A 13,092-nucleotide genomic window follows, 5' to 3' on the forward strand; every position below is an offset into this window, starting at 1 on the left:
GCGCGGTGGCTCACGCCTGTAATCCTAGCTCTCTGGGAGGCGGAGGCGGGCAGATTGCTCAAGGTCAGGAGTTCAAAACCAGCCTGAGCAAGAGCGAGACCCCGTCTCTACTATAAATAGAAAGAAATTAATTGGCCAACTGATATATATATATAAAAATTAGCCGGGCATGGTGGCGCATGCCTGTAGTCCCAGCTACTCGGGAGGCTGAGGCAAAAGGATCGCTCGAGCCCAGGAGTTTGAGGTTGCTGTGAGCTAGGCTGATGCCACTGCACTCACTCTAGCCTGGACAACAAAGCGAATCTACAAAGAACGGATTCATTCCTTGTGTCATGCATGGTATATTGACTATAATTTTCTGCTTGAAATTATCCAGATTCCAATTCTGTTTGTATTAATAGAATGTATACCTGAGGAATGGTGAGGATTAGAAGAGCCCGCAGTCCTTGAGGTTTTCTTTGATGATGATATCTGTAACTGCATCAAACACAAATTTGACATTCTGTGTATCTGTAGCACAGGTCATGTGACTGTAGATTTCTTTGACATCTTTTCGCATATTCAGGTCAAGGAACTGGCTCTTGATATAATTCCCTGCATCCTCATAGGAGTTGTTCCCTGGTTTTCCAGAAAATAATGAAGAAATGGGATAAATTAACCCTTCTTAGTTGCTTACTTTTTAGGTGACTGACTTGATCCTTGAAATGCTGTATTAGACAACTGCAGTTGGAGACCTATTTTTGGAGGGAGGTTTCTATCTGTTTTACTCCAGTGTCTCCCACTTGAATTGAACGGAGAAATTGAGAACTGTCTCTATGTCTTAGCCTTGGGTTTCCAGTAGGTATCATTTGAACAGTCAGTGGCTCTCCTGCATTGAATGTCTGCTCTATCTGGACACATCTGAAGTTAAACCCTATAACTACTCAAGTTTCTCCCATAAGATAAGTTTCTTTATGTCACCTTGGCTTAGGAAATGAGGCAATCACCAGTCACTACTAAAAGACGTTATTGTTGTCTCTAGCCCCTAACACTCACCATCATACTCTGGAAAACAAATGCTGAGATGGACTTTCTTGATTTTTTCCTCAAAGAGGTCCTTCTTGTTGAGAAAGAGGACAATGGAAGTAGCCGCAAAGAACTTGTGGTTACATATGCTGTTGAACAGATGCAAAGACTCATGCATACGATTCTAGTAAGAGGAAACACCATTGAAAACATCAGATTGGGCTTATAGGATATCTATTTCCTATTCTTATTCCCCTTGGAAAGACCAGTGCTCCAAATGTAAAAGGAAAGGCAGAGAACAGCTATCTCTTTTTAAGGTAGTGGAGTAAAGCCAAAGAGATAGGGGTTCGTTCTAATCCCGTTGATCATTTTAATAGCTGTGTGACTTAGGGAAAATTACTGAGCTTTTCTGTGTCTCACTCAGTTTCCATATCTCATAGAGTTATTGTGAAAGTTAAATGAGGTCATCACGTATGTATAGTGTCCATGATAGTGGCTGGTATATGCAGATTTTTAGCAGCCAGGGCACAGCTGAGGATTTTGACATTCCATAAGTACTGCTGATCTAGGGTTGAAACCAGGCCCAAGTTAGCATGTGTTCATTTGCATCTCCAGGATTATTTTGATAGGCTTCTGTCATGGGATCCTAGCTCTCAGTTTGAACAGGAACATGATAGGGATACTTTGCCACATGGTGAGGGCTAAAGAATTTACCAGTGCCATACCATAATAAGCATTACTGCTCTCATTTCCTTCTCTGATTGCTACTCTGAGAGAGAAGTTGTACTGTGTATCTGCAGAGGTTGCCCAGTCCTCCAGCCTACCCTGTTCTTAGGGAGCAGGCCTTGAGGGTCTTGAAGTATGCTATCAACTGACTTGGGCTCAGTCTTTTTTCTTCTAAGCAAGAACAATCAAATTTGTAGCCTTATTGTTAATACTTCCTGCAAAACCCTTTAAGATCTGATAGACTTCATGGTTAAAAATAGAAGAGATCTTGGAAAGTGACTAGCCCTATAAGACATTTTGGTTAGAAGATATTCAGAGTGCTCTACTGTAAACTTGTACTATTGTTAATAAGAAGGAAAAGAGCTAGAGAGCAGGGGATAGGAGTAGAGGAGTTATATCTTTTATCAGTAAACTGTGGGCCTTCATTTATGAAGTAGATGCTTATGTGAAATTAACATCTTCCATGCCTATGACATTCTCTGTCTCAAAGTGAGAGAAGGTAACTGGCTGCACTCTGATACTTGTCCTGCAGAGCTCCTGTGTAGAATTTTATAGGTTAAAGAAAACCACCCACCTAGTCAGTTGCCAGTTTATTTGGTATGTCAGAAACCTGGTCTGACAGTCTCTCCTTCCTCCTGTTGACACTCTACATTTTTAGGCTTCTAAAGTGAGCCTTCTATCATGTGGCATGAGGATTCACATCATATGTTGTTTGCTCTGTGGTCTTTATCTCCTTCCTTGGACAACTTGGGAGAGTACTGAGTGTAACTCCTTTGCATTGCCTAGGCTGTGATCCCTTATCTCTTTAATACTCAATTCGTCTTATGAGCTTTGTGATGTCCAGATGATATTTGGATGTCTAACCTGAGACCAAGCTTACTGTCAGTAAATCTGGAGCTCTAAGTTGCTTACCTAGAACCTACAAAAGAAGAGGTTTTTGTAGAGTTATTTGCATGAGACATTGGTCTACTAGAGGACTACTAGACTATCATTGTTAGCTGAAATTACCCAAGTTAGGGCATTGGAGTGACACAAGGCTTAGAGAAATGGTTGTGGGGAGAACTCGTTCTACCAAAGCTAACTACTTGGTGCAAAGGCCACTCACCACTTCGTCATCTTCGACAAGCACCATATCATAGGCACTGAGGGCTGCGCAGAAAATGATGCAGGTGACTCCTTCAAAGCAGTGGATCCACTTCTTTCTCTCTGATCTTTGGCCTCCCACATCAAACATCCTGAGGGAAGAAGCAGCTGTTCTCATAGGTATGCCTAACATATGACCCACATACCTTTGGTGTTCACCCCAAACGGTTGGGGAGAAGTAGGACAGTAATTTAGGTTAGGCTGCAGCAAAGACCAAGAAGCGTGCCCATGCCTGTTTGGGGGATACCACATGTGTGTCTGAGGTGCCCCAGGGAACCATGTGCTCACCTGAAATTCAAGTCTTTGACGGAAAACTTGGTCTCGATGATGCCTGTGGTTTTGACTCTGGATCGTAGCACATCTTGCTCATTAGGGAGGTAGTCAGGGTCTGTAATTCGTTCCAGCTGGTTTAGGTAGCTATAGAAAAGTGACTGGTAATGATGACAAATTTTCCGCAGCCAAGGTAAAAGATCTTACCCAAAGTCACACAGCTACTTTGGTGATAGAACTAGGACTAGAATCCATATTGTTAAACCTAGGATTCTTTCCTTCAAATCCTCATGTCCTTAATAAAGGAAGTAGGGAATGGGCCGAGGAACAAGCCAATTTGAGGACGAGGTTCCATCTTATTTAAATCAAGTCAGATAAGTTTTTCTTGGGTTTTGCCTGACTGCAAGGCTTTTTAGACCCTTGAATGAGATCTAGTGATTTAAAGGTGCTAAAAGTTTCAAGAGGCAAGATTGAAAGAGCCTTTAGAGACATGAACCAACGTTTATATCCTGAATCAAATTGGAAAAACATTTAAGATAATTGGAAATTTGAACACTTAATTTGGTAATATTTTATATTAAGGAATTAATTAAATATTTAGGTGTGATGATGACATTGTGATTTATTTTTTTTAAAAGAGTCTCTATTTTAGAGATATGTAATGACATTTTTAGGATGAAATTATATCTGAGATTTGTTTCAAAATAATCCAGTAGAGGATGGGGGTAAAATGAAATTAGAGTAGCCATGAGTTGATAACTGTTGAAGGTAGATGATTTATTATATTATTCCACTTCTGTATGTGTTTGAAAGTTACTATAAAATAAACGGGGGGGCTGGGTGTGGTGGCTCATGCCAGTAATCCTAGCACTCTGGGAGGCCGAGGCGGGAGGATCACTCAAGATCGGGAGTTCAAGACCAGCCTAAACAAGAGCAAGACCCCTGTCTCTACTAAAAATAGAAAAAAATTAGCTGGACTACTGAAAATATATAGAAAAAATTAGCCAGGCATGGTGGTGCATGCTGTAGTTCCGGCTACTTGGGAGGCTGAGGCAGAAAGATTGCTTAAGCTCAGAAATTTGAGGTTGCTGTGAGCTAGGCTGATGTCACAGCACTCTAGCCTGGGCAACATCAAGACTCTTGTCTCCAGAAAAAAGTAAAATAAATAAACAGGGAAGGGGGTGGGCAGGAGGAAGGCAGGTATGAAGTGAGATGGCTGAGGAAAGGAGGGAGGACAACTAACACAAGTGCCTACTGTATGCCAGGTATTTGCACATTTAAATTCTCATGGAAGCTCCTAAGCCTTCACATTTCATATCTCCGTTTTACAGTTTAAAGAAAAATCCAGGAGAGTTAAATAACTTGCCCAGGGTCAAGAGCCACTGTGGTATATTGTGAAAAATACTCAGCTTTGTAGTCAAGGAGACCTGAATTCAAATCTAGCTTCTGCATTTATCTATACAACCTTGGGCAAGTTAATTAACTTCTCTATGCTGGGCGAGGTGGCTCAGGCCTGTAATCCTAGCACTCTAGGAGGCTGAGGCGGGCAGATTGCTCAAGGTCAGGAGTTCAAAACTAGCCTGAGCAAGAGTGAAACCATCTCTACTAAAAATAGAAAGAAATTAATCGGCCAACTAAAAATATATAGAAAAAATTAGCCGGGCATGGTGGCACATGCCTGTAGTCCCAGCTACTCGGGAGGCTGAGGCAGTAGGATTGCTTGAGCTCACTTAGTTTGAGGTTGCTGTGAGCTAGGCTGACGACACAGCACTCTAGCCCAGGCAACAGAGACTCTGACTCAAAAAAACCAAAAAAGACTGATCTGAATCTCAGTTATTCATCTATAAAAAAGGGCTAATAAAAAGTACTGTCTACCTTTAAGTCTAACTGTATAGGTGGGTAAAGGGTCTTGAGACAGGGTTCATAATGCACCTGGCAGTGAGTGTTCCCAGGGTGGTAAATGGTAAGAATATTTATTTCAAGATATGTGACCGATGGGAGTTAAACTCAGATCTCTTTGACTTTGAAGCCCATGCTTGTCTGTGATCCCATACTGTCTGAGAAAGGATTGATAAACTATTGCTAATTTTTTCGGAACCAATTTTGTTAAGTTGGTTCTCTCTAATCCCTAACCACCTTCCTTTGGTTTGCCCTGGCAATTTCTGTGTCCCCTGCCCTGGCATCCTGACATAAGATGCTCTAGGTGTAGGAAACTTTCATTTCTGCTTAGTGGCCTAAGTAGAACCCGAGTTACCAGCTAGAAAATTCTGCCCTGAAAGAGCCATCATAAATCACATGCCTCCTGGGAGTGTGTGTGGCAGAACTGTAGGGCTGCGTTACGGTTCTGAAAGGAAAGGCAAGTGTACAGTTCAAAAGAACACGTTGAGGGCGCTAGACAGACCACCTCTGTTAAACATTTGTGTCCTCAGCTTTGTAGGCTGCAGTGAGTTGGTGTGAAGCAATACAGAGTGGTGGCAACTATGGCAGATATCCCTGTGGCCTTAAACTCAAACACAGTAAAACACTGCTCAATTCAATCTTAACAAAACAGAATAACAGGCTGAATTCAGCCTATGGGTCTACAGCTTTCAGTGCCAGAAATTTTAGGCTGGGTGAGATTTTGCCTGAAAGACTGCTTAAGCATCCTCATACCCCCTCCCCAGTCAGAGTCTTACTAAGATGCCGAGTCATTGAGCTGGTACTCTGCGGCCCTCTCGAAGCAGGCTTGCACCCCACCATCCTTCCACAACTTCCTGATGACCTCCACCAGCTCGGGAGGCATGGTTCCCTCCTCAATGGAGTCAGCTAGGTTGTTGAGCTGTCGTCCATCATCCTGTAATGCAGAAACCTGGCTGAGAACTACACAGGAGTAATAGCTTTCCAGGAGGCTTCTGGGAATACTGTTGAATGGAAAGCAATTTACATTGCTACCAAAGCCTGAGATAGAGGCGGTCTCCAGTGAAGATTCTAAGAAAACACAGTGATTAATTTTTGAGTGTGCTCCCCAGATGTATATCCAGCCCTGGAGTTCCTAGGGGATAGCAGAGGTCCCAGGGGCTTCCTATCTGGGGTTTCCGGCTTCTATCCTTAGTCTGAAAGGGTACTGCCATAAAACATGGGTCCTTTGCTGCAGGGAAACTGGAAGTTTAAAGGCCAGATTGACCTTCACTTTTGTTTTTTCAATGATTTAAAACTAGAAAAAGGCCAATACTAGAACCAGGGATTTAGCTTATGAAAGTTCCATGGTCAGGAGCCTAAGGGGAGCAATTTAAATGGTAAAATAAGGCAAAAAGGCAGATGAGGCTAAGAATATTTATTATAAAGGTAAGAGTTGCTTACTTCTCCAGAACTGAATGAGAAGAGTTGAAGCTCAGCAAGTAGGATTTTAGTTACACAAAACTATTTTTCTTACCCATCTTCCCTCATAATTTGTTGGCATCTGGTCTGTTTCTTCTCATTAGCCTTTCCTGCTTCCACCCTTAACCACATAACGATCACATACCGCACAGCTTGGTTCAGCGTAGTCAATTCCCAGTGTGGACATGGCCCGGATGATAGCCAGGATGGACTGCAGCACGTTCCCGTAGATGATAGACTTGAACTCCAGGCATTCTTCTGGAGAATAGCCGTCCTGGTGAATGATCCTGCAAGGGACAAACACCCAGTCTTTAGCTGGACCTGAGTAACTAGACCTAAAGGATTCAGAATCTGGAATATTTAAAGGGTTGCAAGAACCCCATCCTTCTGTGGGAGGTGTACAGATGACCGGCATTAGAATTAATTCCTTTATACCCTTATAGCTGAGTTCCTTGAGGCTAAAGAGCCTTTCACTCAGAACCTCCACTGGCTTCACCCTACCTGAGTCCTTTGGGGCTTTCTTTGTTCCTACTCACTTCATCTGTTTGACGATGGTGCTCTTTCCTGACTCCCCAGCACCTGAAAGGAGAAACACTTATGCTTCCAATTTTCCCCAAGCTTCCAGGAGATGGCCTCTGAGAAGTCAGACCCACTGCTTGCTTGGGAATCTTGTGAAGGGAGAACACATAGGGATAATTGCTACCCTCAATGTCTGGCAGCCTTGAGCTCAGGCCATTCGACCTGGCCCAAGTTTCTTCAGCACTATTTACATTTTGAGCTGTCCAGTTCATCATAGGATGTTTAGCAGGATTCCTGGCCTCTATCCACTAGAGGTCAATAATACCACATTCTCCTCAATATGACAACCAAAAATATCTCCAGACATTTACAAATGGCCGCTGGGGGTCAAAATCTCCCTGCTCAGAGCCACCAATAGATTCAGGGGAATTCCTTTACCTCATTTCTCCTCTCTGCCTATTTTTGACTCAGGAGAGTGATCTCAAGGTTGGACTGGAGAGCGTTGGATCATTTCACTGAAATACTATTTTTTCTTCATTTTGCTGGTTCCCTTTATTGAGTAAAATGTCCTAATGTCCTCGTTTACACTCTGCTCTCCCCCATCAGTCTATACTGCCCTAATGCCTCAGCCTCCTCCTACTTAGCCTGTGCTTGTTCCCTCTAAGCTGCTTATCCTGAACCTAGAAGAAATCTGCTTAGGCTTAAAAGATCTCTCCGTGGCCCTGCCATCTCTTTCCCCCTGTGTAGCCTCCTGGGCTCCTTAGAGTCTGGGTCCAGCTTACAGAGATATGTCCCTTTAGTGTGTCCTTAGGGCTGTGCCATGGATCAGCTGGGGGGAAAGAGGTGCCTTAGCCTGGTGCATCACCTCCCAGGCCCCTCATGGGCTTGGAAACCCAGGCCAGGCAGCCAGTCTTTGCTACATAGACCCCACTTGCTCCAGCTAGCCTACTTCTGTAGTACCATTGGTTTTTTCCTAAGCCAGGTGCCCCAAATTTTCTTGACTTGGTTCTATTTATAGCCATGATCAATATCCCTGACTGACTTACTGACTCATTGGGGTGATTTTTTTTTTTCTCAGCCCAGACCGGTGATCTGCTTAGGAGTTCATCAAATTGATGAACCTCCCATCTGGCAGGGGCTTTAGAGGCAGGTACTGAATAGAAAGCCAGGAAGGGACTGCTATAGATAAAAACTCCATTCTGCCTCAGGGCTCCCTACTTACATGATTTTTACTGAAAGCAAGAAGGAACCAGTATACTTGGCAAGAACCAGTGGGCCTATCCCTGGGACTGTGTGGCACTGAATGTATGGTGGGACTTCTGAGTGGATTGGTAAGGGAAGGTCTTGTTCTTTTCAGATTCCTTGGCTCAGTTCTCTATAGATTGGGTACATGTTAGCAAGTCCAGGGTTCTCAGTATTTGCCAAGAGGAAAGGAAGTGTTACATTTGGTTAGATTTGGAGATGGGTGGGTTCATCCTGGCCGTTGCACTATTCCTAGTTCGAAGAGGAGTGGAAATATCCTAGAGTAGCTCTGGCACTCTGGGTCCCCTTGGGGTGGCTGTGCAGGCCCCATATTAACTCAGCCCTAGAGCTCCCAATCCCCTAGCCAGAGACTAGATAGGGGAGAGGAAAAATGACCTACCACCCCTCCTTCTCATGGGGTGGGCTAGAACCCACTGACCCTCAGGAAAGCAGGAAGGAGAGTTGCCTTCTCCTTTCCTGGCTCATCTTCCCATCTCACTCACCCAGCAGCAGCAGCTTGACCGTCTTGGCTTCTCTGTCTGCATCCTCCTGCAGCTTCTTTTCTAGCTCCTTGGACCTCTTGGCCAGTTCTTTGTCCTCAGCACTGATTCCACTGCCCATCTCTGCTGTCTCTTCCTCAGCTGCCTCCTCAGACTCTTAAGCTTCTCTTGTATGTTTTCCTACATATGAGATGGAAGAAAAGGAAAAAATAAATTGGGATGGAGTATCAGTTCTTTAGTTCCCTAAAAGCTGGTCTATGTGGAACCGGGTGAGAGCAGGCTGTTGGTTCTTCTACCCTTCCTACACTGGCTGAGACTCCCTACCCCAACTGCAGACCTACTTCTTAGTCTAGGGATTGTAGCCTTTATATCTAGCAGTGTGATGGGTCAAGCCAATTAAGAGCTTTGTCAAAATGACAAAGGGTAAAGACTCAAATGTTCTGTAACTAGGGAAATGATCAGTTGAGTTCTGACACAGGGGATAGGATGCAGGTACTGAAGCTCTTTGGAATAAGATAATGGCCACCTCCATCCTTTTGAGGGTCTCATCCTCTAAAAGTCTCTTGCTTCCTTAGATTTACTTGCAATATAAAGCTAGAGACTAGGGGCACAAACATAGGAAGCATTCCCCATGTTGAGCTTCCAGAATATAGGGTCTTGGTATCAAAGGCTTCAAGGCATCAATGCATATTTGTTTATCATACTTGTTTATCACTGGCTGGGCCTGGCAAGGACTTTGTTTACAGTGGTGCCCTTACTTGGAAAGATTAGCAATCTTTCATGCAGCTCCCCCAGTGGCTGTTAATCCAGGAAGCTGTTAGTATTGTTCCTTTGCGTTGGCTCATCTCTTTGTACATATGTCTTTTATTAATATCAGCACTTACCACTTCACATTGTACTTTGTTTTACAATATGTTTCCCACTGTGAATTCCCCCCCCACCCCAGCTCAAGGTACCAAATCTGATTCATCTTTGAACCCCTCAGAACTTGTAGTTTATTAGTGGATCATCAGTAAAGATTTGGTGAATGGATACATGTAGAAAAAAGGGTATACAGTAGAGAGAATGGGGCAGCTTTGACCAAATGAGGCAGCTTTGGCAGCTGGACCAAAGCTGCCCACTTTGACCAAAGCCAGCTGAGGTCCAGCTTCCCTTGGTAACTGAACTTTGTTGGTATTTAGTGTGGGGCTTGTGCTGTTGCACACAACAAACACTACTTCTTTGGAAATGAGACTCTAGATTCTGGCTTCTCAAAGGTTGGGGGAGCTCTTCCTCTGGTCCTCGTCCAAGCTGCCTTTCCTGGGGAGAAATGAGGGTGCAGTCTAGCAATTGCCTAACAGACATTAAAGATTCTCCACGGGTCATATTTCTCTATGCCAGTTATTTCAGTTTATTATTAGTCTTGCTGGTGGAGCCTCCTCAGGTGGAGATACTTTAGAATTTTGCTACCCAAAATGTGGTCCAAGGACCAGCAGTATCAGATTACTTGGAAACTTGTTAGAAATATAGAATCTCAGGCCTTAACCCAGACCTTCTTTTTTTTTTTTTTTTTTTCCTTTAAGAGAGAGAGAGTCTCACTCTGTTGTCCGGGCTAGAGTGCTGTGGTGTCAGCCTAGCTCACAGCAACCTCAAACTCCTGGGCTCAAGCAATCTTACTGCCTCAGCCTCCTGGGTAGCTGGGACTACAGGCATGCAGCACCATGCCTGGATAATTTTTTCTCTTTATATTAATTGGCCAATTAATTTCTATTTTTAGTAGAGACAGGGAGTCTCACTCTTGCTTGCTCAGGCTGGTCTCGAACTCCTGACCTTGAGCGATCCTCCCGCCTTGGCCTCCCAGAATGCTAGGATTACAGGCGTGAGCCACCATGCCCGGCCAACCCAGACCTTCTGATTCAGAATCTGTGTGGATTTTTTTTTTTTCCAGAGGCAAGGTCTCACTCTGTCACCCAGGCTGGAGTGCAGTGGTGCGATCATAGCTCACTGCAGCCTTAAACTCTTGAGCTCAAGTAATCCTCCTGCCTTAGCCTCCCAAACAGCTAGAACTGTAGGCATGTGGCAGTGCACAGCTAATCTTTAAAGTATTTTGTAGTGACAAGGTCTTCCTATATTGCCCAGGCTGGTCTTGCACTCCTGGCCTCAAGTAATCCTCTTGCCTCAGCCTCCAAAGGGCTAGGGTTACAGGCATAGATAGCCACCATGCCTACCCTAGAATCTGTACTTTTTCCCATTTTTTATTTAAGTGGGCTTAGGGGATACAACTGGTTTTTTGTTACATGGATAAACTGCATAGTGAAGCAGCCTAGGCTTTTAATTTGCCCATCACCTGAATAGTGTACATTGCACTCAATAGGTAATTTTGCATCCTGTATTTCCTTCCCTTCCCACGCTTCCCCCTCTGAGTCCCCAGTGTCCATTAAGTCACTCTGTATGACCATGCATACCCATTGCTTAGCTCCCACTTATAAATGAGAACATGCAGTATTTGGTTTTTTGTTCTTGTGTTACTTTACTTAGAATGATGGTCTCCAATTCCATCCAGGTTGCTGCAAAAGACATTATTTCACACTTTTTAACGGCTGAGTAGTATTCCATGACATACATATACACACACACACACACACACACACACACACACACACACGCACACACCCTATTTTCTTTATCCACTCATCAATTGTTGGGCACTTAGGTTCTTTCTATATATTTGCAATTGTGACTGATGCTGCAATAAACATGGGTGTAGGTGTCTTTTTTATAAAGTGACTTCCTTTCCTTTGGGTAGATACCTACTAGTGGGGTTACTATATTGAATGGCAGATCTACTTTTAGTTCTTTGAGAAATCTCCATACTGTTTTCCATAGAGCCAGAGGTGTGTATAAATTATATTGTATTATAACTAATAATTGCTAGACAATTTATATGGCTCATACCAGTGAATTCTCACAATAACTTCAAGATAAGTGCTGTTTTTCCCAATTTACAGACCAGATAACTAAGACTTGAGGGTTAAGTAACTTATTCAAGGTCATATAGGTTAGTAAACAGACAAACCAGTGATCCTTCTCTCCACTACCCCTACATAAATAGCCAGTGAGAGAAAGAATGCTTGGGCAAATGCATGAACTCAATAACACTAGCACTTGTTTTGTTAAAAGAACCACTAACTTCTTTCACACATGAAGAAAATGGGAGCTTGTTCCTTTTTCTGCTACTGCCTCTGCAAACTTCTGTGCTTCTTCTGCTTTGTTCCCTATCTTGCTGAGTAGAAGTTCCCCATTCTCACTGCTACACTGAGTAAGGGAGCTTCTGGCCCTTGCCTGGCCTCTGAGAGCACAGATTTACTACTGTGCATGCACCATTCCTAAAACCAATGACCTCATGCCTCCCGTCATCAGCTCCTGTGCCTTTCCTGCGGCTGTTCTACTGTATTATCACATTTAGAGACAGAGTCCTGGTGGAGTAGGTAAGGCATGCAGTACTATTCCCATTTTATTTATTCATTTATTTATTTATTTATCTTTTGAGACAGAGTCTCGCTTTGTTGCCTAGGCTAGAGTGAGTGCTGTGGCATCAGCCTAGCTCACAGCAACCTCAAACTCCTGGGCTCAAGCAATCCTGCTGCCTCAGCCTCCCAAATAGCTGGGACTTAAGGCATGCGCCACCATGCCCGGCTAATTTTTTCTATATATATTAGTTGGCCAATTAATTTCTTTCTATTTATAGTAGAGACGGGGTCTCGCTCTTGCTCAGGCTGGTTTCGAACTCCTGACCTCGAGCAATACGCCCGCCTCAGCCTCCCAGACTGCTAGGATTATAGGCGTGAGCCACTGCGCCCGGCCTATTCCCATTTTAGAACTGAAGCACAAAAGAGTGATCCTCCTAATGACCATATCATTTTGAGTGAAAAAGGATTCATTGTTTCCCAACAAATTTGGGCATGTTTCCTGAGTTAAGGAGAGATCTCAGGATCTGTCTCACATCCATTGGTAAGCCTTATCCCAGATGGAGTGGGGGGACCTGGAAGGATAAGGAACTGCCTTCAGGATCTTCCAGTCCCTAGGGGAACTGGAGAGGGGAAAATTCACAGGGGAAATTCACAGAAAAATGTTTAGTTTAAAGGGACATTGCACCAGTGCTGGGGAATTCAGAGCTGTTTAAAACCTAGCCTCTACCCTGGTAAGAAGGGCAAGAAAGTACTCATCTGTCAGACTGATAAGTTCTATGGTAGAAGGAAGGAAGGAGTGATTGTAAAATGAACAGACTTTCCACAGAGAAGCAGAACAACAGTAGAATGAGGGATAAGCATTTTGGGGAGAGGAAAGGGCA

General features: G+C 43.8%; 1 protein-coding gene across 1 annotated transcript; it reads right to left on the bottom strand.

Annotated features, from left to right (window-relative positions):
- Positions 1-427: 427 nt before the first annotated feature.
- Positions 428-9,104, bottom strand: GNAT2 (G protein subunit alpha transducin 2). The gene is made up of 8 exons (XM_012751591.3): positions 8,766-9,104; positions 7,038-7,080; positions 6,647-6,788; positions 5,820-5,977; positions 3,163-3,291; positions 2,837-2,966; positions 1,036-1,189; positions 428-618 (listed from the first exon to the last, which is right to left on the bottom strand). The coding sequence occupies exons 1-8, from the start codon at positions 8,881-8,883 to the stop codon at positions 428-430; spliced, it is 1,065 nt and encodes a 354-aa protein (XP_012607045.1). The 5' UTR covers positions 8,884-9,104.
- Positions 9,105-13,092: the final 3,988 nt, after the last annotated feature.

The sequence above is a fragment of the Microcebus murinus genome, chromosome 2 (assembly GCF_040939455.1).
Source record: "Microcebus murinus isolate Inina chromosome 2, M.murinus_Inina_mat1.0, whole genome shotgun sequence".
NCBI lineage: Eukaryota > Metazoa > Chordata > Mammalia > Primates > Cheirogaleidae > Microcebus > Microcebus murinus.

Bases quoted from the DNA above. Each gene is read 5' to 3' on its own strand.
- GNAT2 (XM_012751591.3), bottom strand. From the start codon at position 8,883: ATGGGCAGTGGAATCAGTGCTGAGGACAAAGAACTGGCCAAGAGGTCC. The intron at 2,967-3,162 runs GTGAGCACATGG...TTCTTCCCTCAG, and splicing joins GTCAAAGACTTGAATTTCAG to GATGTTTGATGTGGGAGGCC. The intron at 619-1,035 runs GTGAGTGTTAGG...CTGGAAAACCAG, and splicing joins TTGTTTTCCAGAGTATGATG to GGAACAACTCCTATGAGGAT.